Below are 26,692 nucleotides of genomic sequence, written 5' to 3'. Positions count from 1 at the left end.
TGTCAGACCTGCAGGTTAAGATGGGTCTGAAACATCAGCAGGATTAGGTAAAAGGAAGGGCAAGTGGGCAGCCAAAGAAGCGGAGGCTGAGGCTGTCTTTGAAGGGTCTAGAGCAGTGGTTCTCAACCTGTGGGTTGCTACCCCTTGGGGTCGAATGACCCTTTCACAGGGGTCACATATCAGATATCCTGCATATTAGATATTAATTATGATTCACAACAGTGGCATAGCAACAAAGATACTTTTATGATTGGGAGTCACCATCACCTGAGGAACTGTTTTAAAAGGTTGCAACCCTGGAAGGGTTAAGAACGGCTGGTCTAGAGAATGACAGAGTGAGACAGATGGGAAGGAGGCATAGCAGAACCAGGGGAGTGATGTGGAGAGGGGAATGTTGGGAGTATTTAGCTTCATGACCAGGGATCTTGTCCGTCCCTGCTGAGCACCCATGCCACTGGGTAGAGCCTGAAACTCCACAGAGCTTATTTTTCTTGAGCGAGGTGGAGATGACAAACACCCCCTCCCATGCTCATCCGAATGTGATGCAATTGCAGGATGTTTAGCAACTGTCAAACATCCAGGAGTTCAGCTGCCCCTGCCGTCTCCACAGTACAGAGGTTGGCCTATCAAATCTCATTATCCCTCTTTGAAGAGAAGCGGGCACGTGACATGGTTTCCTGCTCTTTATCCTATGATGGGTATCCTTATAGCATCCACCAGGCTGGCCTAGAGCATCTTCCCTTATTCTATGTTCTCCCTCCAGAGGCCAGAAGCACGGTTTTATCACCTTCCGGTGTTCGGAGCACGCTGCCCTGTCCGTGAGGAACGGCGCCACCCTGAGAAAGCGCAATGAGCCCTCCTTCCACCTGAGCTATGGAGGGCTCCGGCACTTCCGTTGGCCCAGATACACTGACTATGGTAAGAGAGCAGAGTCTCGCTGTGTTGTAATGCGTCCCAGAGTATGAGGGACAATGACTTCCTTTAATGCCACGTAGACTGGAGGCCCCTCTGAGCATGGCCCCTTGTCAAGCTCCTGCCCACTGTTATTCCACGGCTGCTTTTTTCTGTGGTTGACATCTTTCTTTTTCTTCTGGCCTGTGGTCCTCCCTGAGAGTAGTGCTAACCACACAGTCACCTTCCTGTTCTCATAGGAAAGTATAGTCTGTGCTCTCAGCCACCCGGCAGCTCCCTGGCTGTCCTACCTCTTTACATGCACTCCGTGAGGACCCTTGACAGGCAGCAGCTTTGCCCTTAATAGAGGGCAGCGTGGAGAGACCCGGTGCCTGTATCAATTGTGCATAGCTTGGTGGGAAACAAAGAAGCATGGCACAGAAACAAATGATTTGTAGAGGAGAGCCCATGGTAGACTTTGTGATACAGGTAGTCCATCGTGAGACTTGTCTCCCCATCTGTATGAGATCCGTTAGCATTTCTAGGATGTTGGCCGGAAAGGAGTTGTAGGGTGCTCTCTGTTCAGGGACCCATTGCTCTACAACAGGAACATGGAAGCTATGAGGTCTTGCCAACATGGAAGAAATGTCACAGCAGAATGGCCATTGGCGCTGTGATAGCGCCCACTACGGCACTGTGACACTCTGGCTGTCTCAGTTCCATGAGGTCTGAAACCCTGGCCATCCCAGTTCCTTGAGGCCCACCCTCAGTGGTAGATTTGCTGGTTCTGACTGAGTTTCTCACCACCTCACCTCTCACTGGCCCACAGATCCCACATCTGAGGAGTCCCTTCCCTCATCTGGGAAAAGCAAGTACGAAGCCATGGATTTTGACAGCTTACTGAAAGAGGCCCAGCAGAGCCTGCATTGATATCAGCCTTAACCTTCGAGGAATACCTCAATACCTCAGACAAGGCCCTTCCAATATGTTTACGTTTTCAAAGAAAAGAGTATATGAGGAGGATAGCGAGCGAGCGAGTGAGCGTGAGAGATCACACAGGAGAGAGAAAGACTTGAATCTGCTGTCGTTTCCTTTAAAAAAAAAACAAACAAACAAAAAACAAAAACAAATCAATGTTTACATTGAACAAAGCTGCTTCCGTCCGTCTGTCCGTCTGTCCGTGAGTTTCCATGCTGTTGATGTTCCACTGCCACGTTAGCGTCGTCCTCGCTTCCAGCGGATCGTCCTGGGTGCACCTCCAAGTGCTGTCAGTCGTCCTCTGCCCCTCCCACCCGACTGACTTCCTTCTGTTAGACTTGAGCTGTGTTCACATAACATCTTCTGTCTGTAGAGTGTGATGATGAAATTGTTACTTGTGAATAGAATCAGGAGTTAGAAACTCATTTTTAATTGAAGAAAAAAAAAAGTATATCCTTAAAAAAAAAAAGAAAAAAAAAAAAACAAATGTATTTATGGCTCAGATCTACTGTGCCTGGGATTATCGTATTGCTTCCTTGATTATTTAACTATGCACTGTCACGAGGTGTTTGCTACTGAGTTGCGCTGCTGCTTCCCTGGTCCATGTAGTCCTGGAGGTACTGGGTGGCCTCTAGGTCCCCAGGAAAGAGGGGCTTGCCGTCACAGGTGTGAAGAAGAGAGAGGTGTCTAGGGCTCTTCTACCAAGTCCTGGTGTCTTTTATTTTGAGTGAGTTCTACTCGAGCTCTAATGAGAATCTCTTTCCCCTGTCTACCCCCACTTGGAGGGCACCTGTTTTTAGTGCTCAGAACCTTGAGTGCCTGTAGGGAAGGTGGGGTAAGCTGTGTTAGACCCATTCCACAGGGAAAGAGGACATAGTGCCCTGAGAGGTGAACTGTGAAATGTGCTGCCCAAGATCTCATGGCCAGGGAGTTGGCAGAGCAGTGATCCACCCCTAGCCTCCTGACTGCTGTCCCCAGCCTGCTGCAGTAGTTAGCATAAAGATGCAAAAGTCAGAAGCTAGAGGAGTGGAATTAGCTAAATTGAGCAATGGGCTAGAAGCCTAATAGCTCACTTGAGAATTGGGCCACCAGTTGACTCACCAGCATTAAAGCAAATTCAAGTTTCAGCACAGACTCAGGTGTCCCTGAGCTTCGATCCTCGGTGTCCTGCAACTTACCCTGCCTGCAGATACCCCTCAAGATTCTGAGCTCCCTCAAGCGGTGCACAGACTTCACCTAGGGGCTGTCCTTTGGGGGCAGGGAGGGCAACTTGCAGCCCATCTGATATCCTCCGGTGTCCCTGCCTGCCCCTCCTCTGTAAAGTTAGAGTGAGGGGTTGTACAGGTTGCGGGTGGACAAGGCACTCCCAAGGAGCATTCACAGTGAGCTCCTCTTGAGCCCGTTCTTGACTACTGTCAAAGCCATATCCAGCGTGACATTCTCTGGGTCCCCAGGGGCCCTTCGTGAGGGAGAGCCAGCTTGATGGGCAGAGTATCAGTTCTAATGCTTCCTATAGATCAGTTCCTCCTTCATCTTGTGACATTTTCTCTCTTTCTCCCCCTCTCCACCCATTCATTCATTGTTCTGCCAAATAAGAAAGTTTGAAAGTAAATGATTCATTAGACTACCCAAGCTAAATTAATCAGCTGCTAATGACAGGCTTAGTCCTTTGATAATTGGTGGTTAATTTTTTTTTTTTAAGATTATCAAATACCTCAGTAGAGAAAGTGAGCCATGATCTTGTGCTTGGTGTTGAGAAAAGTCTTCACCTATAGATAAGGAGGCTGGCTCTAGCAGAAATAGGGAAACAGAGAATCTGTGTGTGAGATCCCTTGGCCTCCCTAAACCCCAGGTTCCCTTTCTGTGAAACAGACTGAGGAGCAAATTAGACAGCAAGAAGTCTTAGCAGCTGCTCAGGCAGTACATAGTCACGCCTTTCCCCCACCCCCCTCCTATCCTTGGAATGCAAACATAGTTAATTGATCATAAACACTAATTTTTTTGAGCCTGGTCATGCTCTTAGAATACACAGTGCTCTAGGCAGGCATTTTTAATTGGTCGGTATTTAATGATTTGACATCCTGTTCTAATCTTTGGAAGACTATCATTGTAGAGCCATATGCTGGCTGGTTTTTATGCTGGCCATTCCTGTCATAACCTGATCCATGAAAAAGAAAAAAATGCCCCTGAAGCCATTACTTGGTAGAGGACTCCCAAACTACTACAAAACAAAGTGGTGTAGAAAGGGAAGGACGCAGTAGAACACAGAAACAGAACTGGAGAAGACGTGGCTTCTAAGGATAGATCCAAAAGGGGACTTTTCACAGTGCAGACCTAATCGTTCTGAATTCCTTTATAGTTATTCGTTGCCTGGCATATGGTAGGCACATGGAAGATGGGTGTGGACTGGGATGGTTCTTCAGTTGTATCCACTAAAACCGGGGCTCTAACCACAGGGGAAAGCCAGTGATCGCCGAAATCACCCAAAGGGAAAGGGACCAGACATAAGCTGGAGAGCCATTTGAACTCTGACTCCACCAAGACCTTCTTTTGTGACTTTCTGAGTCTCTTCTTCTTGGGACCTCCAATGTAGGAGTTGTCCAAGGAACCATGGGCTCAGTAACCATGGGCTTATCTTACCATCTGCTTCCGCAGCTACACTGAAGCCAGATGCTGAGTCTGGAGTAAAAGATCAAATTCTTAATAAACACTAAGTCTTTCTCTCTTTGAGCCAGGGTTACCTGGAGCTGACCAGTCAGTTCACTCTCTGGCACTCAAAGTCACTCAGATATTGTTCTTGAGCAGAACAGAGCCCTACCGGAGCTTCCTGGTGGGAACTGATGCCCACCAAGGCTCTCTAGTATTCTCCACTTACCCTCTGCAGATGACACCTCCCTGCCCCCCTCCCTATAAGAGCCATTCGGTGCTGCATATAATTTACCAAGGAGACTGTCAGGCCTCTTCAAGGCCAGGAATCCGTCTTGGTCTCTTTCCCATCAAATCAAGGAGTAACCCAGAGGGAGCAGCAGCCATGGGCAACCTTCTCGTTGTAGCTGTCGTGATGTGTCTCAATGATGTTTACGTGTGATTGCCATAGCTTCTTATAGACTGTTGACAGCCGCCCAGGGAGGGCAGGCTCCGTGTCATATCTCTGCTGTGCTGGTATTTTCTAGAAATGTCTGATCCAATCACTAAGAGGAATTCTTCCATCTCCTTCCTCAGTCATTACAAGGCTGAATCAGAGTCCTCTCTCTCTCTATCTCAGGGGACTCTGTTACGGAAGGAAAATGCATCAAATAGGTAAATATGACTGAATGGGATACAGCCAAGGTCCCCACTCCCCATCCCCCAACATCACTTGTGGCCCCAGCTAGAAAAATGCTTTGAGTCAGAAAGTACCCATCCTATGCCTGTGTCTCTCTGTTGATCTTTTAGAATCTGGTGAACAGCAAGGCCCCAGGGGTGGTGGGAGGACTGCTTTGAGCAGCCACAAAGACCTCAAGTCCTAATATGGCAAGACACACAGTAAGATGTCCTTTGTGACCTCAAGCCCTGCGGGTCAGCATCTGGGGGAAGATGTGATATGCCTGCCCTGGCTGCTGTACGCGTGGTAAATGGAGAGAAAGTGCAGGCAGCCCGTTCTTTTTTGCATGGCCAGCTCTCTCCAGGGTCTGTCCCAGCCTTTCACTGACCCTGCTGCTGCAGAGGCAAGGGCACCTCTCTGTGAACTGGAGTCACCCTTAAAGGGTGTGTTGATGTGATTCACTGAGGTCAAAAGTATTTTTCTTAATGTTTGATCTTGAGCGGCTGTGATCATCTTGAGAAAGCCATATTCCAGTGTCACGTGTGACAATGGAAAGGGATTGGGTGTGTGAGAATAAATAGAGTGAACCTGTTGGTGTCATTAGCCAAAGAAAAGGGATTCCTTCACCTTTGTCGCTGGGGTAGAAGGAAACTGACTACCCTTTATGTGCAATATATGTTGACACTGCCCTCCAATTCCCTGAGGGTTTTGTACACAGATGAGCTCCAGGACTGTTTGGAGTGTCTGGGGATACAGGGTGAGGGCAGGGAGAGCCTGGGAGAGAAACTTCCAAGCACAGAGATGACCTTGGCCTCTAGAACAGATGAGAGTGTGGGGCAGGGTGCCCCTGACTCTAGCTGTGGAACACCGGAACACCCGGAAAGCAGTTAGTCAGACACTTTGCACTAATGGATGAAAGCACTTTGAGAAATCTGACACTTCAGCCTTGTCCCACACTCTCCTCTGGTGAATTCTCTGTATCCTTTATCTGGGTGAGGTGCTGTTCTAAAGGCTAGGTTAGAGGATAAGGAAGGGGGCTGGGGGAGAAAGAAATTAGAGGTGTCATTCAAGGTGAGCCTGCAGATAGTCAGTCCTTGCCTGGCTTCTTTCCTAGAAGCTCAGGAAACAGAATGACCGGTTTACATCTCGGTGCCCACTTTTATAAAAACTGAAGGACAGCCTAGCCAATTGCAATGCTTTGTGGAGCAATCTTCCCTTTATGTTTCTTATTCACGGTGTGACCTTAGGCCCCTGTTCCTTGATTGAATGAGGCCACCCGATGATAACATGATAACAGAGCCAGGGGAGCCCAGAGTTCTACTTACTCTCTGGCTAGACCAGGATGTGTGTATGGGGGAAGGGCACTCTCTTCAAGGTCATCAACCTCCAATAGGATGAGATCCACACAGTCCTGGCTGAGGTGCCTTCTATGAAGAGGCTAGCTCCCCAGGACAGATCCAAGCCATAGTCTATTGTGGGATGATAAAAGAATTAACCCTCATTGCCTCGTTGACAACCTCCAGTCTCCAGTTAGCCTTGTCATTGTCCCCACCGAACAGCTTTTAATCTGAATGTTGTGACCACTTGGCCGTCTCTTGCTTGCTTGCAGATAATACTAGCAATACACTTGTTTTCTCCAAATCGCTCAACTTAAAGACAGTTTTCACACATTGCTTTCAAATGATTATAAGACACATGGGGCCGTAGGAGGCATGGATCACACTGCATATGTTTAGGGCAGCTTTTATTTTTTATTTTATTTTATTTTATTTTTAAATCTTTAATGATATAGCAGCAGTGACCAAGCCTTTGGGATTTGGGGAGACAAATTTTTCACAAAGCCATTTCATCAGAATGCCTTGATTATTGGAAGGAGTAGGAATCCATGTGCCCAAATCAAGGGGCTTGTAACATATGGTTTCTAGGCGACCAGTCTTTACAACAGCTCCTCTGAAAGGTATTCACGTGGCTACAACCCCTCGTGCCATATTTTTATTTCATCAAAGGATTCTCCAAGGAAGCCTTAAAGAGCCTCCTTTCTCCCTTCCCTGGTCTTGGGTAGTGTCCTTGTGGAGGGGCTTGGTCAGCACTTTGCCTCATCAATGTGTGGTCGCCAACCTAGTGGCCAAAAGGGACACCAAGAGGGAAGGCAAAATACGTTCCTTTGGTCAGCCATCATGCCGGCCAACATTAACTTGGCAGTGAGATACAGCAACATGAGTGAGTTGTCCTATGTGTTCAGCACCAACTCGGAAAATCGTCAGCTGCTTAGCGGCTTATGCAGTCCAGGAAATGCACTAATTATCCTGTGGAAGAGGGGATGGGGTTGAACTCAGCACCCACATGTCCCGAGGGGTTTACTGTAACTGCAATACTGGCAGCCTAGCTGCCAACCTTGTTAAGTGAACCTCTTCTAGGTGACCCACATGGTACCTTGGGGACAAGTGAAGTTATGAATGAGGATTGGGGGAGAAGGGGGCCCTGGCCATGACCTTTGATATTGTCCACTGAATAGCCAAACAGGTTTGTTTGTTTGTTTGTTAATTTTTTTTTTGTATTTTGTATTTTTGAATCTCGTCCAATGTTTTTGTGTTAGGAATAATAAGTCATAAACTATTCCCACCTTGGTTTCTGAAGGGGTGTTCTGACTCCAGTTGAAACAGGTTGGAAGTCTCAAGGGAGCATGGTCTGAGGAGTCCATGAGACAGGGCAAGTAACCATCCGGAAGTCCAACTCTGTGCAAGTGACTCCAGAGGTTCGCAGCTGCCTCCTTGTCTCCTACATCCTTTAAGCACTGGCCTAAAGCACGTGCTTTTGTTAGAAGCAGCTGCTGAGGTTGAAACCAAGACTACCCAGCTCCCTAAACCCTAGGTTTCAAGAGATGCTGTCTGTAGCTAGCCTTAAAGGACTGGGCAAGGTGGTTTCTTTGCTCCCTTCCAACAGTTCCAACTCTTGGACTCAAAACCCTTTTCTCTTAGTGTGACCATGCAGCCTAGAGAATTTTGAGCAATAGGGAAGCCAGGGCTTTCCTTGGCTCTACGACAGGGTCAAACCAGGGAATGGCTAAACTTGAGAGGTTTGGTCATACCCAGGATACTACTGTAGGGGGCATTATGTATTACGGAGCTCAACAAGGTAACTGTAGCCTGGGGTGCGTGTGAGTGTAAGGCTGTGCATGCGTGTGTGTGTGTGTGTGTGTGTGTGTGTGTGTGTGTGTGTGTTACATTGATGCATTTCTTGAGAAAGGTGCAAGAATTTCACCTATACAGAGGGACACATCTGCTTTATTATTTATAATAGAAGCTAAATTTTAATTTTTTAAAGGACACTGCTAATGATTGAAAAATCGAGTTTTTAGTTTTGCTATTTTTTTTAATTGGTAGAAGATTTTTATATATTTTTTTTCCATTTCGTTGGGTTGTGTCCTTATTTATATAAATACTATATCCGTGAGAGGCGAGGAAGAAGAACTTCTTTGCTCTTAATTATTGTGGTTGTCATTGTCCCTATTTTGTTTCCAGCGTGATTTATCCGTCTTACCTTCTAAATGAGCAACCGTTTTCCTGTATTTGTACATTGTCAGATTCTATAGTTTCGTAGATAATTTAACCAAAATTGCTCTATGTATTATTATTCTGTGAGTATAAAGTTCTATTTTAACTGTCTGTAAATACTTCGGAACTGGCTTCTTTTCTCAGCTCCCGCTGGGGAGCTATTGTTTACATCACAAAAAACTGTAGAATCTCTATGCTCATGTACTGTAAATAGTGACGTGATCTGCTTATAAATAAACCGAACAAATACACTATGGAAATTAAAAAATACCACCCACAGCCCTGCCCAGAAGTGTCTTTCTTTATTGGTCCTGCAAATTCATTTTGTGTATGGTGGTGGGTTGGAGGTGGTGGGGGTGGGAGAACTCTGTTCACTAAATGAGGGAGTCCTGATCCGGTCTTGCTTTAGAAAAAGTCTTGCCCAATGCATGGCTTGGGTTTTGTTTGGTTTCTACTTGTCCAGTACTGAGAATTGAATCCAAGGTCTTGCATGGTAGTGCTATGGAGTTATAGCTCTGTACCTTTTTAATTTTATCTTGAGACCAAGCCTCACAAAATTGCCCTGTCTGGTTCAGAACTCACTAAGTAGTTCAAGTTGGCCTCAGCTTACAAGCCCCCTGTGTCAGCTTTGTGATTAGTAGAAGTATTGTTACACACACGACCATGCTGGGGCCCCAACCAGCTCCTCTCTCAACCGCATCAAATATAGTGACCAAAACCTAGCAGAGCCAACTCTGTGTGTGCTCCAGGACAGCTTCTCTTCAGTACAGTCACATCTCTTGTCCTTGCCACTTAACCATGCTTTGGGGCATGTCTTTGCTTGGAAAGGGTCACATATAACAGAGCAGAAAACACAGCTCAGGATTAAAAGACTGGAGTCTAGGCACATCCTGCCTGCCATAACAAAACCTGAATGTTTTGTTCATTCGCGCATGTGCTCCAGAGAGAGGTGCAGCTAGCTCTGAAATGGAAGTCACAGGATGTAAGTAGGACACACAGCATTCTTTGTTTTGATCTTGGACGTCTTCTGGAAGAAGGCCAGGGAACTGGAGCTGTAACTCCAGCTTCTTCCTCTGGCCTTCAGTTTTCCTGCTTTATTTAAAAGGGGGCATTAGAATAGACTTGTGGTCCACAGTGTAGGGGAAACTATGCACTTGCCTGTCCTTGAAGCCACTGCTTTAATATAAGCGTCCGCAGAACCAAACCCCAGTCTGGGAGGAAGACATGTCTAAGAGATAGCAGCCATTTATGGAAGGTAGGCGGGATGGACCTACCCCCGGAAGAGGGGGGGGGATAAAAGAATATGGGGCAACTGTCCCTGTCTTTACAGGAAGTCACTGGCAAAGGAAAAAGGACGGAGGACATACAGGTTGTTACAACAGCTTCTTCAGCTGTGCCTGCACACAGTGGGGATGTTGATGGTCTAGCTAATCTCAAAGCCTGTGGGCAGAGCGAGGCATCACTCTAAGCCTTAAATTTGGCCTTTGTTAGAGCTGTTAAAAGCTGAAGGTGGAAAACAATAGAAACAAAGATTGAATTTTAGCAAGCATGGCAGATTCTCTTGACAATCCCTTGTGCGTGTTATCGAATTGACAACTTTTGGGTTCTTTTTTACCAACTTAATAAGTTTTGATTGTGTGAACGATAACTCTGCCAGGCATGACAAACTTAAATGTAGTCCGGTTTTTTAAGCCAAGAGGGCCTCTTCATTGAACAGAAGGTCTGTGACTAAAATCAACGGAAAATTCCAGAACAAAAAGTAGATCTTAGTAAAAGGAAGCAAGCAAAACCAAACAGAACAAGCGCATTCAATATGTGAAATTTGGAATAAGTAACATTTTATTTTCCACTATGTATGCTTTGTGTATTTGTGTGTGTGTGTGTGTGTGTGTGTTAAAGCGTGCGCATGTGTGAGTGTGCACACATGTGTTGGTAGGTCCTGGGACAGAACTCAGGTCAGCAGTTCTACTGGAAGGAGCCTTTACCTGCTAAGACTTTGCACTGACACTATTATTATTATTATTATTATTATTATTATTTTGCCCTTGTTTGAAACAAGGTAGCATACTGTAGCCCAGCCTGGAACTTTCTGTGTAAACCAGGCTGGCCTCGAATTTATGGACATGCTCTTGCCTCTACCTCCTGCATGCTGGGACTACCACACCCAGCACAAATAATCTCTTAAAGAGTTTTGGGACCATAGGGGTCCTCGATTCAGAGTTTTCATCACAGCTGGGTGTCTTAGTCAGGGTTTCTATTCCTGCACAAACATCATGACCAAGAAGCAAGTTGGGGAAGAAAGGGTTTATTCGGCTTACACTTCAATGTTGCTGTTTATCACCAAGGAAGTCAGGACTGGAACTCAAACAGGTCAAGAAGCAGGAGCTGATGCAGAGGCCATGAAGGGATGTTCTTTACTGGCTTGCTTCCCCTGGCTTGCTCAGCCTGCTCTCTTATAGAACCAAGACTACCAGCCCAGAGATGGCATCACCCACAAGGGGCCTCTCCCTCTTGATCACTAATTGAGAAAATGCCTTACAGTTGGATCTCATGGAGGCATTTCCTCAACTGAAGCTCCTTTCTCTGTGATAACTCCAGCTGTATCAAGTTGACACAAAACTAGCCAGTACACTGGGTTCCCTAGGAAACAGACTCTAACCTGGAGCTAGACTAGCCTTCCACAGTTGATCCAGGTTGGGCAATGTGACCACACTTGTCCACCTCAGGCATAGATCCCCCTGAAAAATGCAGAATATCCTGCAGCTGAGGAAACTCCTGAAGGCGATGTCTACTGAATACTGAACACCCCCCCCCCAGTCCTCTGAGTGGTTCATCTGAATATACTCCACAGCTGGGTGTGAAGCCTTCACCTCCATGTGACAGTGTTGTGCTAGAAAAAGCTCTGTTCCTTTAAGGATGGGTAACTTTCCCCTTGAGGTGGGGTCATGCTGTATAGACCAAGACCTCTGAAACTCCTGACCTCCCCCTCTCTCTTTTCCCAGTGCTGGGATTGCCCAAATGTGCTACCACCTAAGATGTATGACCTTTAAAGATGCTGCTTATTCTTGTAAAGATGCATAAACTCTAAAGACTGTGGGGGAGTGAAGCCATGTGTATGGAAATTTTTCATAAATAGCTCGGCTAAGCCATGGGTGGTAGTGAACACAGAGGTCAGTGGATGGAGAGTTTAAAGCAAGCTGGGGCGTCATGGGACTACATGGTGGGAATCAGAAAGGAAGGAAGGAAGGAAGGGAAGGAGGGAGGGAGGAAGTAGAGGGAAGGAGGGAGGGAGGACTAGATGAAGGAGAAAAGGGAGAGAGAAATTGAAAAGGAACGTGAAGACACATGAAGTATACATGACCAGAGCTTGATGTTCAAATCTGGGGTAAGTTTGTGGGTATTTGATGTATAATTCTGTACTTTTGGGAATTAACAAACACTTTTATAATAAAATACTAAGTTTAAAGAGCTTATAAGAATTACAAGCATTATAAGAACAAAAAATTATCAAGTCAGTATATGAAGTCTAGAATATTAGGCTAGACTCGATAGACTTTTTAGAATTAAACACAATCTCTAAGCCCTGTGTGATGGTGCGTGCTTTTAACTCAGAACTCAGGACACAGAGGCAGGTGGAGGCCTGTGAGTTTGAGGCCAGCCCAGAGAGTTCCAGGCCAGCCAGAGCTGTCTAAAACAGAACAGAACAGGACAGGACAGGACAGAACAGAACAGAACAGAACAGAACAGAACAGAACAGAACAGAACAGAACGGAACAGAACCAATGTCTAAGACCATTTGATGATACAGATGCCTGCTGTGTTTGCCACCACTTCCCAGCTCCTGGTTCTTTAACTGTCTAGTGCCCGGATGACCTCCTCCTTCCTGAGGGCTGTGCCCCCTGCCCGCAGCACGGTCAGCTACTGGATGCAACAGGACTTAGATGCAGGTGCACCCCCTGGACTGGGGTTCCCTCCTGGCTGGTTCCCGGAAGCAGCTGTGAAGGACAGGAAAGCACACAGCAGGTCAGAGGAGGCTGCAGCAAACCTGCCTTTGACCCTTTTGGACCAAGTTCAAGGCTTGGCATCTGCAGAGAGCGGATGGGGAGTCAGGAGAAGCAGAGGAACCAGAGGTCCTTCCCCACTGAGAAGCCCCACAAAGTGACTGATGTCAACAGACACCCACGAGACACCTGGGAGCTGTAGGGACTGACTTGGGGGATAGAACTCCCAGGGGACAGTTCCCAGTTTGCTCCAGCCACTTTCATCCAGTCTACTGGTACGGCCAGATCTTGAACTTTTTAAAAAGAAAAGCTGAAAAATCTCTTTTTGTTTGTTAGATCTGGAGAAGTGAGCCGTGGATGGCGAATTCGCCATGAAGAAAAAGCTCCTTGGCTTGCTTAGAATTTATCAGGCCTGGGTTCAACTCCCTGCACTGCTGTTTTCAAAAGGAAGGTGGAAGGCCTCACGCTTACACAAACCTGCTCCTTTTCCCAAAGACACCTCATGGGCTAGCTAAAGCCACCCACAGAGGCAGTGACGTATAAGAGAACCTGGGGAGACAGCAAGGGTGGCCCTGTCTTCAAAGCTGCTCTTTAAAATAACCCCCCAGCCTGCTCATAGAAGAACTGGGGACCAGACAGGGTCTATGCTGAGAACAGAAGGACACATGCCTGGGAAGTCAGGCAGCCCATGGCAGGGACAAGAAGCCAAGTCCTGTGAGGAAACAGAACACACAGCTAGACAGAGATAACTCGGGGAGGAAAGAGGTGGTTGTATCATATGATGCCGTATGATGCCATGTGACCGGAGCCCAGACAAATTCCATCTGAAGCTAGGATCAGTCCTGTGCTCTGGTTCCTTGAAGTCTTGGCTTCTAGTCTCTGCTCCACCCCAACCAACTTCTCTTCCTTTGCCAATCTGTCGCTGTCTCTCCCTATCTCTCTGATTACATTTATTACTTGGGGTGGCACCCCTGCCATAGCCCGTGTGGAGGTCAGAGCACCACTTTTGAGAATCAGTCCTCCCCCTTCCACTTGCTGAGGCAAGGTCTCTTGTTTCTGCTACTCTGTGTACCCCAGGCCTCTGAGCTACCATGCCCCCCACCCCCATCCCGATGTAGAAACGCTGAAGGTGCAGACTGGTTCTGCTCTATCTGGCTATCAGGCCCCACCCCTTTTTGTTATTGGGTTTTGTTTGCTTGTTTTGTTATGTTTTAAGAGAAGGCTGTCCTTAAAATTCAAAGTACTTTTCCTATCTTTAGTCTCCTGAGTGCTGGGATTACAAGTATGTAGCCCTGTGCTTAACTTCACACAACCCCAGCATACCTGGTTACATATGAGTGTGTGTGTGTGTGTGTGTGTGTGTGTGTGTGTGTGTGTAGGGGAGGTGGGTGGATGCACATTCATATGTTTAAGTTCAGATGTTGCATGCCATGGTACACATATAGAAGAAGATCAAAGGACAACTTCAGGTGTCAGTCTTCACCATATTTCAAATAGGGTCTCTTATTCATTATTTGAGGCTAGATGGCCTGTGACCTCTCTCTCTCTCTCTCTCTCTCTCTCTCTCACACACACACACACACACACACACACACACACACACACACACATGGCATCTGACTTTATGTGAGTTCTGGAGATCTGGCCTGAGCCATCTCCTTAGCCTAAACACACACACATACACCACACACACACATACACCACACACACACACCACACACACACACCACACACACACACACACACACACACACACGTGGGGTGGTTCTGAATTTGCCACTAATAGTTTTCCAAGTCAAATGCACTTTGAGTTCACAGGAGATCTTTCCAACCATATACTGAATAAGGGTGCTGTGAAGGATAGCTAGCCCTCTTTCACTAGTAGTATACAAACCAAACCTCACGGTGGTAAAGCTAGGACTCAAGTGGACAAACAGCTGGAAAGTCAGCTTTTGAAATTCCTTCCAACTAATAATTCCAGGCACAAATGTCTGCAGCCTTAGACTCAGAGTCTACCTTATGTTCAACTACAGGACCCTAGAGTATCTGTCAACCTCTCTCTAGGGGCCAGATTCTGCCACATACTGACTGCATGGCTTGGCCACAATACTTCGCCTCCAGCAGGCTCAGGGCCTCAGGACCTTCCCTCACAAAATGGAGACCACAGTTCAAGCCCGCATGTCCTGCGTGCTGAAAGTGTGCCTGGCCAAGACTCCACCCACCTACCTTGCTTGGCTGCCTGCTGCTTCTGTTTCTCCTCCTCCAGGGCCTTCATCTTGGCTTCGTACTCATCAGCCAGCGCCTTCCATTCCTTGCGGTTGTTAGTGATCCCATCCAGCATGGGTGTAATCTCCTCATGAAATCGGGAGAACTCCTGGGGAGAAGTGCAGAACTACAATGAGCTGGAGAGAGAGGGAAGGACGAAGGGAGGGAGAGAGGGAGCGAGGGAGAGAGAACAAGTCTACTTTATGATCAACTACAGGACCCTAGAACATCCCACAGCCTCTATCTAGGGACCAGATTTTGCCACATACAGACTGCAGGGCTTGGCCATAACATTTGTCTCCAGCAGCAGCAGTGAAACAGGGCCATTGCCCTAGGGCCCTGGATCAAGGTGGAGTCCGCTCTGCCTGGCACTGGAGTAAGCTGCTTCTCATGTCTGCTGACACTAGGAAACCCCTCCATCCCCTGCCTGGAACCTTCCTGTACGGCCATTCCTTCAGGGTGCATTGACAGCCTTAGCTGTCACCCGCTGATCTCACTGATCTCTATTCTTTCACATCCGGAAGTCCCAGGCACCCCAATCTCACTTCATGAGTGTTTCCTCCCATCTGTGGACTTCCTACAGCCGTTCTTTTTGATGGGGTATTCGACCCTTCCACCTTTCCTTGCAGTCCCTATATCCCTAACACTCAGAACCTTTTCTGACCCTGTAGGTAAACTGAGTTCCCACTAGATGTCCCCAAAACCCTCTCTAGTCAATTTCCACTTCCCTGTAATGACTCACTCCCTTTGTGGAGTCTCACTCCCAGAGGCTCACTCCCAGAGGCTAACACCTAGAGATGACAGGAACACTGTGTCATCCCCTTGGTTGGCTCTGAATTAGCACTGGTCTGGTTCCACAGATACTTCATAAATACTCAGTGAATAAAACTGGGTTATTCCTATGATCTCCGGCAACTCTAGGGATTGGATAATACCTTGAGCACAGTACCCTGAAATCTATGGGTCATTTTATCTCCTCGGGCTTCTGAGCCCCGCCCCCAATGTGGGTTGTCTTTCGCTCCTGAGCTTGTGGTGAGAGAGACTGGAGTGCAGATTGATGAAGAAGGTTTGCTGAAGAGAGGAGGGTCCATTGCAGCAGGAGGAGCCAGGCAGGGCTTACTGTGCCCAGAGATGCCTGGGTTGTGTTTTAGGCTCTACCAGAAGCTGTGTGAGTTTAGGATAGTCACTGCCAAAGCTCACTTTCATCTAGATAGAAGGATGGTAATGGCACCTATCCTAGAGTGGTTGGGATTAAGTGGGTAAATATGAAGCTCAGAATCCCCTTTCATAACCCTACTGCAGGCACTGTGAGCAGCGGCCATGCTGTCCTGTTGAGCAGATGGCCCTTGGTCTGTGTGACAACAGAGTTGCTTGTGGAAATCCCTGACCTGGGTGTTAGGTAAGCCAGCTTCAGTCCTGCCCCATAGATGGGTCCAGAGATGCTGGCCCTGTTGCATCCTTTCTGACCTCTGTCTCCTTATATATAATGTGGCCAAAAGAAAAACAATTCACAGGAGTGGAGTCAGGCATGATGATGTAGTGATGCTACACCAGCACCTCAGAGGCTGAGGCAGGAGGATCACGAGTTGGAGATCAGCACGGGCAACATAGCCAGATCAAGTCTCAAAAATGAAGAGGCAGCAGGTAGATAGTGGAGATGGATTAGGCGGTGGTGGGCCTCTCAAGAAGGGACGAGAACTTCCAGAGAAACTGACTTACCTTTTCACAATGACATTGTGTCCATAAAAGCACGCTTAGCCATTTGCCCCAGGAGTATTTATTAAGCAAAGAGAAGGAAAGAACTCCAGGCTTCAGCCGGAGGTACCGTCATTCCCCTCTGTAGATCAATCCCGACAACCAAGTGCCACTGGAGATGAAAATTGTTCTGCAAAGCATCAGGTGATTGCCCCGCTGTCTGCTGGACTCTGAGGAAGCCTACCTTATAGACAAAAGTGCACACAAAGTCGATGAAGCCGACTTGAAGCTTGGGGAGCTCATCCGCCTTGTTTCTGTCCATCATGGGCTGTGGTGGGAGAGAAAGGGTTAATGGCATGGGGCCATAATAGGGATTCATCGGACAGACCCAAGAAACATTCTTGCAAAACAGGAAAGGAGAAGAACTAGGAGTGGTAGGACCAGACTGTGATCACATGTTCAAGGTCACCCTCAACCCATAGTGAGCCTAAAGCCAGCCTGCTTGTGAGTGTGTGAGACTCTGTTTCAGAAATAAAATAAAATAAATAAAATCCTAAACTCACCAAGTTTCCGGATTTGACTAGCAGTTTGGAGGAAATATGGAAGACAGAGGGGAATGTGTTAATGAGCATTCAGAATGTAAGTGACCGAGACAGAGTGTGGGAAACACTAGCCAAACAAACACCCACTGCCTTTAACAATTATGTGGGGGAGAGGGGGAGAGAGAGAAGGAGGGGAGAGAAGAGAAAGGGGGAGTGGAGCTACAGGTGCTGCTGCTTCAGAGGTGGAGCCACACTGTGTTTGGGTTCTGGTTTAGACAAATAAACAGAGAAGACAAGGCGGGACCGGACATGAGGTGCTGTTAAAGTATCACTGCCCATGTTGTCAGTGTGACATGGTGCTGGCTTTAGCTATGTTTTTTATCTATAACCAAATCTTCGCTCTCAGAGATACACGCTCAGTGTTTAGAAAGAAATGGCCATGTCTGGGAGATTCACATAAAATACCCCAGCCAAACGGGTGGGGGTTGGGGTGGGGATGCACTGAGCAGAATAGGTAAACTGGCTTTGCTAACTGTTGACTCTGGCTGATGGGACTGAGAGGTCACTAACTAGTCAGCCAACGTTCCAAAATGTTAAAAGAACAAAGACAAAAGAAGATGGTGGTGGCACTGAGACCAAAGTAGATTATGACTGCTCGGCTCAAGAGGTTTCAGAGGTGAATATTAGCAAGTGGCCTAGAGAGCATTCTTTATGATATTTTGGCAAGGAATGTGGTTGTTCTCCTACTCTTCCCACCCCCAACCCACCCTCTCCACCCCCACCCCCACCCCTCAAGTCCTTAAAATCTGCCTAAGGCAAGAGAAGAGAAGAGGAGAGAAGAGAAGAGAAGAGAAGAGAAGAGAAGAGAAGAGAAGAGAAGAGAAGAGAAGAGAAGAGAAGAGAAGAGAAGAGAAAGGAGGGAAGACACAGATGCTTGGGGCTCTCCCCTTGGGGCTCTCCATGTTCTTTTTCACATTCCATCTGTTCCACCTGTCCTGCCTTTCCCTCTCCCTGGACTCCCACTTGAAGGCTAAGGTGGTGACCTGTGAGCCCTCAGCACTCCCTGTTCAGCCTGTTTCCCATCCCTGGTTTGTCTGTTTTACCCCTCCTCCAGGAGCGGCTTCTTAGCTTCACCCTCAGGCCTTTGGGGACAGTTCCTAACTGTCAGAAGCCAGCTGACTGGCCCAACCAAGTCAGCTCTCGGGTGGTGAGATAAGTTCCCAGATAGACAAGCTTCCTCTAGCTGGCTCTGTGCAGTTAGTTAGAAGGAAGCCAGGGTAAGTGGCCCCTGTTCCTCTGTCTCTGAAAGAGCATCAGTTTGGTATCCACTGGTCAGGCTCTACCTAGCTGAGAACCCACATGCTGACAGCAAGGCTCTCAAACGGCAGAGAGGTAGGGAAATAATTGTAGAGCACATATCTCTGCCCCACCCCCGTTTCTGTCCTCAAAGAATGAGGTTGAGGGCTGTCTAGAAACCATGTGCCATCTCAGAGAGCCACTGTGCTAGTAAAAGATCATCCCTAAGTAAGGTCGCACCGCCCTGTGTCATTGGTCACACCTCTGGGGCAGGAAGAAATGGTACTCTCTTGACATCCAGCTGACACACCCTCCTACTTACAATGGGATTTTGCTGCAGCACTGTGCGCTCCAGGTCACCTTGCTCCCAGAATTCAGCAGCCACCAGCAGAGCCACCTGCAATGGATGGACCCGATCACATACATACATACATACATACATACACACACATGCACAGCCCAACACCCTACCCCTACTCCCACTTCACTTGTGTTTCAAGCTCAGCCAAAGAGGAAACCCTGGTACTCCCACTCATCACTGGAGAGCCGGAGGGCTGAGAGCCTCAATAACTGTGGTCAGCAGTACTGAACTCCCTCTGCCAGGACAGGAAAAGTCCATACCTTGCTCTGTACCTCCCAGGGTTTGGTGATGGCTGAGAGATCACAGGCGGTCATCATCATGGCCCTGGGGCAAAGAGAATACTCTTAGTCCAGAGCCATTTAAAGCTACAACTCAGTTAATTCAATTCCCCTCCCTTTTCTCTGCCTGCTTCCCAGTAGGTAACTCCACCATTTTGTGAGCCCTTGCTCATTCTTCCCATTGTATCTGGAGTTTCGAGTCAGGGGTTGAGTCCTGCCTCTGTATATAATCAGAGGTTTGCCATTGGGCTCAGCTCTCTAAGCCTCTGCTTTCCTGTCTATAATGACAGTCATGCTTCCCTGGTAGATTAGACACAAGGCTAAGTAAGACAATGAACATGAAATGTAGCCCAGACATGGAGTGTGTGCAGTGAACTCGCTGGGTATCCATTCCTGTTGCGATCAAGCTGGGCCCTTACTCTATATCATATAAACTGCTTTCTCAGGCTGTGCCTTGCCCTGAGTGACTCCATTTTACTGAAGAGACAGGAGTCTGCACTTTGCTGGACACACAAACATCACTTCCTATCTAGCACCACACATACGATACAGATTGATGGTTTATTTCCCCAAAGTAAAAAAGGTGTCAGGTTGAAGAGATGGCTCAGCCATGAGAACACTTGCCTTGTAAGCATAAGGACCTTCGTGTTGATCTCCTGCACCCGTGCACCAAGCCTTATAAGCCAAGCCCTGGAGGCAAGGGAGTGGGGAGCCCTTGGACTCACTGGCCAGCCAGATAGTCAACGGGGAGCCTTGGGTTCAGTGAATGATCCTGTCTCACACTGATAGGAAGGCAGGTCATGAATTCCTACACAGTGGGTACAGCAGAGAGTAGAGGACTGGGGCAGGGAAGAACTGGGGCCACCGAGGGAAGAGAATGAGAAAACACTCCAGTCAGCTGTCCTGGGCTTCAAGGATCTGCTGGCTAATCTTAGGTCTCCTTGACATACAGACTAGAGTTATTTGAAAGGAGGGAACCTCAAGTGAGAAAATGCTCCATACGATCCAGCTGTAAGGCATTTTCTTACTCAGCGATTGATGGAGGAAGGCCCAGCCCATTGTGGGTGGTTCCACCCCTGGGCTGACTGTCCTGGGTTCTCCAAGAAAGAAGGCTGAGCAAGGCAAGGGAAGCAAGCCAGTAAGCAACACCACCCCCCCCACCCCACCCTACTATGACCTTTGCATCAGCTCCTGCCTCCAGGTTCCAGCCCTGCTTAACGTCCTGTCCTGACTTCCTTCAATGATGAACAGTGATATAGAAATGTAAGTCAAATAAACCCTTTCTCCCCAACTTGCTTTTTGGTCGTGGTGTTTTATCGAAGCAATAGAACTAAAGCAGAGGGTAAGGCCCATGTTGGGGCTGCACACGATATGGGATCAGTAAGGGAGGGAGATATGCCAGAGCTGTGTTATAGGAAGGAACCCCAACCCCCAAAAATAGGCAAAAAGGCTTGCCTGTATCCATTGCCGATGCAGATGAAGCATAAGAAACAGGGTCAACCTGACCCTGATGGAAGGGCAGGGCTTGGAGGGCAACAGTGGGGAAAGGCTGGACTTTGAACCAAATTCTGCTTAGATATTTTTAGAAGACAATTTTCTGTATGTTTTGGTTTGTGGGTCTGAGTTTATACATGCCCTTGTATACACATGTACGTGTGTCAGCAGACACATCTGTGTGTTCGTGTGGAGGGCAGAGTCCTGGGTCAGATGCCTTCCCCAGTTGCTTCTCCACTTTATTTTTTGAGACAGGGTGTCTTCCTGAACCTGAGCTTAATTCAGCTATGCTGGCTGGCCAGAAAGCCTCAGGGTTCTTCCTATCTGTACCTCCCGAAATCTAGGGGTACAGGAGTGTACTTCCAGAGCTTGTTTTTTTAACACAAATGTTAGAGATCTGAACGCATGTTTTTGGGCTTGCATAACAAGCACTTTACTGTGATCTGAGCTATCTCCCTAGTCTCAAAGTTGACTTTTATAACTAGTTACCTGTATATTGGAACATTTTATATCAGCTGGTCCAAGAGGCCACGTGGGTCGCTCATAAAACATTAACAAGCTTAAATAATATCTTTAATTATATAATGTGGCATGTGATTTTTAGTGGGTGAGTTTTAAGAGGCTAAGCTTCCAGAAATGCTGTTTCATAGAAACGTCTCAAGGCTTTATAGTAACTTCTGTGCCCTCTGTTTAATGTTAGGTGTGTGCACATGTAAACGGAACAGTCAGCTATGCATACAAGAGTCACCACCTCCCTGGCACTTGTCATTGTCCCCAGGTTAAAACCACAGGTGTGGCCTCAGGGGAGTACAGGATATTTGATTTACTTGGCTAAAAGATCACATGGAAACATTCCTGGAGGCTGGGGAAACACACCCATGTGTGTTATAGACAGACTTGGTGTGTGCGCGTGCTGGAAAAAGGCCTTGGAGCCCCAGAATAACTAATCCAAACCTCACTCCCTAAAGACAAGGCATGGCTATCCCCTACCACCATCCCTGATGTGTCCTAGGGTCCCAGGTACTCTGTGAGGCCTGGGGGATTCAGGGTGGCCCAGATGAAGCTCATGTTCATTCCAGGAACACAGAGAAGAAAGAGCACTCATATGGCAATATGCTAAGGACAGTAAAGTACAAGGCAGGGAAGAAAACAGGGAGGGGAGGGAGGGGAGGGGAGGGGAGGGGAGGGGAGGGGAGGGGAGGGGAGGGGAGGGGAGGGGAGGGGAGGGGAGGGGAGGGGGAGGACCTATAAGTGAGAGCAACTGGTCCTGCCTGGGCCAAGAGATAACAGTAGAATGTGGCACGAGGTAGGCATAGGAGCTCTCTGCTATGAACCAAATGCTGTGTTCCCCCAAATCCATACATTGAAGCCTTAACCTCAATGTAATGGTGTTAGGAAGTAAAGCCCTTTTAGCAACCAATTCATGTTAGAGCGGACTATGATGTCCTCATTAACTTGGTAAAGATGGCAGAGGGAAGACCCAGCACCAAAGTCCTGGTAACAGGAAGCCTGGTGGCATTCTGAAGGCTGGGGCATGGGAGGAAGAACCTCAGGAACCCCTTGGGAGCCTTGTTAAGAGAAACCAAATCAGGCTGGGCAAGGTGGTGCACAACTTTAATCCCAGGACGGATCTCTAAGTTTGAGGTTAGCCTGGTCTACAGAGGGAGTTCCAGGACAGCCAGGGCTACACAAAGAAACTCTGGAGAGAGAGAGAGAGAGAGAGAGAGAGAGAGAGAGAGAGAGAGAGAGAGAACCCTAGATGATGCATGGGTACAGACCTTGCAGCATGAGGGATGGGGAGAGGTACAGAGCTGCATCCCCCAAGTACAGGAAGATTTGAACGGACAAAGGACAAGATCAGATTTGCACACCACAGAGGTTTTGTTGTTGAGCTCTGCACCCCGGAGCTCAGGAAGGAAACCATGAAGGAATAAGCGGGGAGGAGGACGAAATCATCAGGAAAATGCCCAGGGGGTAACAGCAGTTGAAAAGTAAACTCAGCTGGTGGAAGATGTAGGCACGCACCTAGATAGACCAGAGTGAAGGAGGACGTGTGTACAAGAAATCCCAGGAGGATCTTGAGGGCTCAGGAACCCATGCCCGAGCCTCTTGTTGGGCCAAAGTCACTCAGGGAGAAGGGATTGGAGTTTCGTGCTTCCCCCCCAGGGCTTTGGAATCAGACCCAGGGGAATCCCGCCCGTCCATCTTCACTTGGCTTGCAATGGCAAGAACAAGATGCCTAAGGTATGTATGTCTTCTAGATCAGTATGTAAAATGAGACAGCCGTACCAGGTTAGAACCAGCGGAATTCTGGCTTTGTGGGTTAAAAGGAATTCAGTCATTTCACGAGGTCGTTCCTCCTGAGAGGTATTAGGGCAAGCACAAAGCACAGTTTTTAATTGTGCCCGTTGTCCTCAGCTTCTCATCATGTTATCAAATTACCATTCAGGAGGGCAGCTGCTTGAAGAGTTCAGCTTCCTCAAGGGCAGCTGAGTTGCTCTTACCCGGTCCATCCACAAGGCCTTCTAGAACTTGGCTGTGAAGCCCAGCAGCCTTCTTCCTGCCCTCTGGCTGACTTTCATGAGAAAGCATTCCTGCCCTCCAATTTCCAGAACTCTGTAGAACGCTGGCTCAGACCCTCCCTGGGAGGCCTTTCAGCAGCATGAGAATAGAGTCACCAGGTAAGTCACTTTTCTGTCTCTCTGGATCTCTCTTTTCTCCTTTGTAAACACTAGACCAAGAGTTGATCGACTTTGTGCAAGGGTCCTAGGGATGGTCGTTTTAGGTTTTGCATTAGACGTGGTCTCTAGTGTATCTCTCTGTTCAGCTCCATCTGTGATGCAGGAGCAGCCATACATAATAAGAGAGTAGGGTGTGCTGGCTAGTCTTAGGTCAATTTGACACATGCTAGAGTTATCTGAAAGGAAGGAACCACAATTGAGAAAATGCTCCATAAGAGCTAGCTGTAAGACATTTCTTAATTAATTTTCTTAATTAGATGAGGAAGGGCCCAGCCTGTTATGGGTGGTGTCATTCCTGGGCTGGTAGTCCTGGGGTATACAAGAAGGCAGACTGAGCAAGCCACAAGGAGCAATCCAGTAAGCAGCACCCCTCCATGGATTCTGCATCAGTTCCTGCCGCCTGCTTTACTTCCTGCTCTGACTTCTTTTTAATGCTAAAGATTCACATATTTTTTGAAGTTTATGAAAAATACTTTAATTTTTAAACTGTTTTTGACAGAAGAAAACCAGATGTGGTGATTCATGCCTATAATCCCAACCCTCGGGAGACCAAGGCAGGAGGACTGCTGTGACTTCCAGGCCAGCAGAGGTTATGAAGACAGCCCCAATAAATCAATCAATAAAGTCAGAAGTAAAAGGAAATGATGATAAATTTTCCAAGTTTATCTTTCTACCAATAAAGTCATAAGATATCATTTGTATTTATTTGCTAACTAATTTATTGATTAATTTTTTATGGAGGAAGGCGCCATAAAGGCAAAAGAACCCACAGCCCATAAAGTCGGAATGTAGCTCTCCATAAAAGGATCAAATTTTATTTATGGCCATAGAAGATTTAGTTTCTTTTGGTGTGAAATGATATTTTTAAAATTTCCCTTTAACCACTTAAAAATATAAGCAGCACCAGGCATGGTGGCACACACCTTTCATCCCAGCACTTGTAAGATTTGGGAAAACAGATCTCTCCTGTACTCAAGTACAAAAATCAGCATTTGAACAATACAAAGACAATCCTTAAACAGTGCACAAAAGATTAGCCCAAGAATTTTCTTAGTCTTTATTTACATTCAAAAGTCTTCAGGGAAATGACTCAGTGATTAAGAGTATTCACTACTCTTCCAGAAGATCTGGGCTCAGTTCCTAGAACCGACCTCGGGACTTAAAAACCGCCTGTAACTCCAGTTTCAGGCAATCTGATGCCCTCTTCTGGAGAGCAAAAAACCCACACATAAAATAAAAAATTTAAAATAAATAAATAAATAAATAACAAAACAAAACCTAATTACGTAGGGCAACACAAGAGCCAGGCCAGGATCTGACACAGCAATATGGCTCAGGACACAGCAAGGAATTCAGTGTGGATCTCAGACCACAGGAAGCTCACACCATGAGCACCTTTAAGACAATCAAAGCACAGAAACTCAGTGCTGACGGTTTCCTTTTGTTGAACCCAAACTCTGCAGACCAAGAGATCTTGGAAATAAACGTTTACAGAGCCATTATAGAGACTAGCCAGAAAAAGAAAGAGCCAGGTCCTGGGGGGAAATCTTGCAGCTGCAGGGTGGAGGCAGTTAGAAGATGTCCCCAGTACCCTAGCTTTCCTATACTTTGGGGAAGGAGGGTGCAATAATTTACCCTGGCTGCCGGCGGGGAGATCTGGGATAAGAGGATGCTGGGTAGATGTGTTTGTTGCTTCTCAGTGATTGGGATCCTGGGCAGAATGAGATAGCACACTGGTGGTTTTGCTTATGGTTTGGAGGCAAGTTTTTACCATATGTTTAGAAAGGTGAAGTCTGGCCTTCCTATTGGTTGGTTGTTGTTGTTTTGGTGTAAATTGTTAGCCAAATAGTATCTTGTCATCTCTCCTCTCCCTGCCTTCTAACTAACTTTCAGACGTCTCAGACTTTTCCCTCCTCTCAGATCAACTCTGAGCTAACACTTAGCACCTGCAGTTAGTGCTGACTCGGTGGATTTTTTCATCTCACAGACAGCCCTCTCTTCTGGATGTTGTGCCCTACATTAGTCCCTCTTCTGTCTGATCTGGCTTTAACCAGTCATGGGGATTCATAACATCCCTTCGGGTTCAACAAAACTCAGGAAACACATTGCTCACGCCTGTTATGTGTCACACCAGCTGAGAAATGCAGATGAAAGAGAAGCAGAGAAGGGCTGGTGGTAGGGAAGTCCTCTTAGGACATACAAATCTCCCAGGACCTCCAAGTGGTCGTTAATCCAGAAGGTCTCCGAACTCCCATGTTTAAACCATGTTATGAAGATTTTATCTTGTAGGCATCATGAGTGAAACCCTGTGTCACTTGTAATTAACTTGATCCATGTGTTCCCCACCTCCATAGAGGGTAGAAATGAGGCTGTAAGTCCCAAGCTTCTTATTACAGGATCTCCCATTATAAGCAAGCCCCCATTCTGAAACTAAGTTCTTGCCAAGAGTGACCTTAGTAGAACAGAAGATACCATTAGCACTCAGGAAAACCCAAGACTCTTAGGCGCTCCCTGTGAGGAACCAGGGACAAAGACCAAATCCATATGTCATTATTTTACATGAAATATGCCCCCCAAGCTCCACGTACCCAAACCATGCTGTAAAGCATTCCATATACCCCCAACTCAGCTCCAAGAGAATCCAAAAAATAACACTATCATCATCCCCATTGAGCTACAGAGGAAACTGAGGCACGGGGTGGTGAAGTAACCTAAGGTCACACCGCCAATAAGAAAGAGTCAAGACTCAAACCCAGACTGGCTGGTACTAAGGCGCTAATTGTGTAACTGCCCCACTCTACCCGGGTAAGAAGTGGTTCTGATGAGAGAAGGAGAAGCCAACAGACAACTCAGATTGCCTCACAGCCATCTTCTTGGCCAGGGAGACTCCTGCCCCTTGGCATGCCTGCCACCATCTGAAATCATGCTGATAGTCTCAGCTGAGGTGAGAAGTCTGCTACGGGCATCTGGTAGATAAAGCCCATAGGACGCAAGACAAGCCCACATCAAAAGCTAATTTCCCCCCACGTCAGTGGTGCTGAGGTTGTCAAGGCCAACTTTCTGTGTCCTCCGACCATGTTCGCTGAAGGTCTCCTTAAATAGTTTTGAAAACTGTGAACCTTTTGAACACTTGAAACTATTTCATCATAGGTTCAAATATCTGCAAGGATCTAGTTGGCCATGCATCACAAATACTGACAGCCAAAGGAAAGTATTACTTCACTCTTCAAAACCCAAAGGAATCCGAAGAGTGTAGTAACTCGGTATCAACCATCATCATCTATGACAGAAA

At 47.2% G+C, this 26,692-nt stretch overlaps 2 protein-coding genes across 3 annotated transcripts in view; one reads left to right on the top strand and one right to left on the bottom strand.

The window, feature by feature from the left end:
* The window catches only part of Ppargc1b (PPARG coactivator 1 beta), a 109,832-nt gene extending 100,832 nt beyond the window's left edge, over positions 1 to 9,000 (top strand). The window contains exons 11-12 of the mRNA XM_029472067.2: positions 764 to 918; positions 1,721 to 9,000. Of these exons, the coding sequence (XP_029327927.1) occupies positions 764 to 918; positions 1,721 to 1,821 (256 nt within the window). The 3' untranslated portion in view covers positions 1,822 to 9,000. The remainder of the gene's footprint in view (positions 1 to 763; positions 919 to 1,720) is intronic.
* A 3,469-nt stretch (positions 9,001 to 12,469) lies between these two features.
* Pde6a (phosphodiesterase 6A) overlaps positions 12,470 to 26,692 on the bottom strand; it is a 66,193-nt gene continuing 51,970 nt past the window's right edge. For both annotated transcript variants that reach the window (XM_021150535.2, XM_029471997.2), the window contains 5 exons: positions 19,148 to 19,211; positions 18,849 to 18,923; positions 16,933 to 17,016; positions 14,955 to 15,102; positions 12,470 to 12,722 (listed from right to left, as the gene is read on the bottom strand). In XM_021150535.2, the coding sequence (XP_021006194.1) occupies positions 12,646 to 12,722; positions 14,955 to 15,102; positions 16,933 to 17,016; positions 18,849 to 18,923; positions 19,148 to 19,211 (448 nt within the window). In that variant the 3' untranslated portion in view covers positions 12,470 to 12,645. The remainder of the gene's footprint in view (positions 12,723 to 14,954; positions 15,103 to 16,932; positions 17,017 to 18,848; positions 18,924 to 19,147; positions 19,212 to 26,692) is intronic.

Source organism: Mus caroli, unplaced genomic scaffold, assembly GCF_978045245.1.
Source record: "Mus caroli unplaced genomic scaffold, Mus_caroli_1 scaffold_19, whole genome shotgun sequence".
NCBI classification, from domain to species: domain Eukaryota; kingdom Metazoa; phylum Chordata; class Mammalia; order Rodentia; family Muridae; genus Mus; species Mus caroli.
This window is presented reverse-complemented; position numbering and strand designations above follow the sequence as displayed.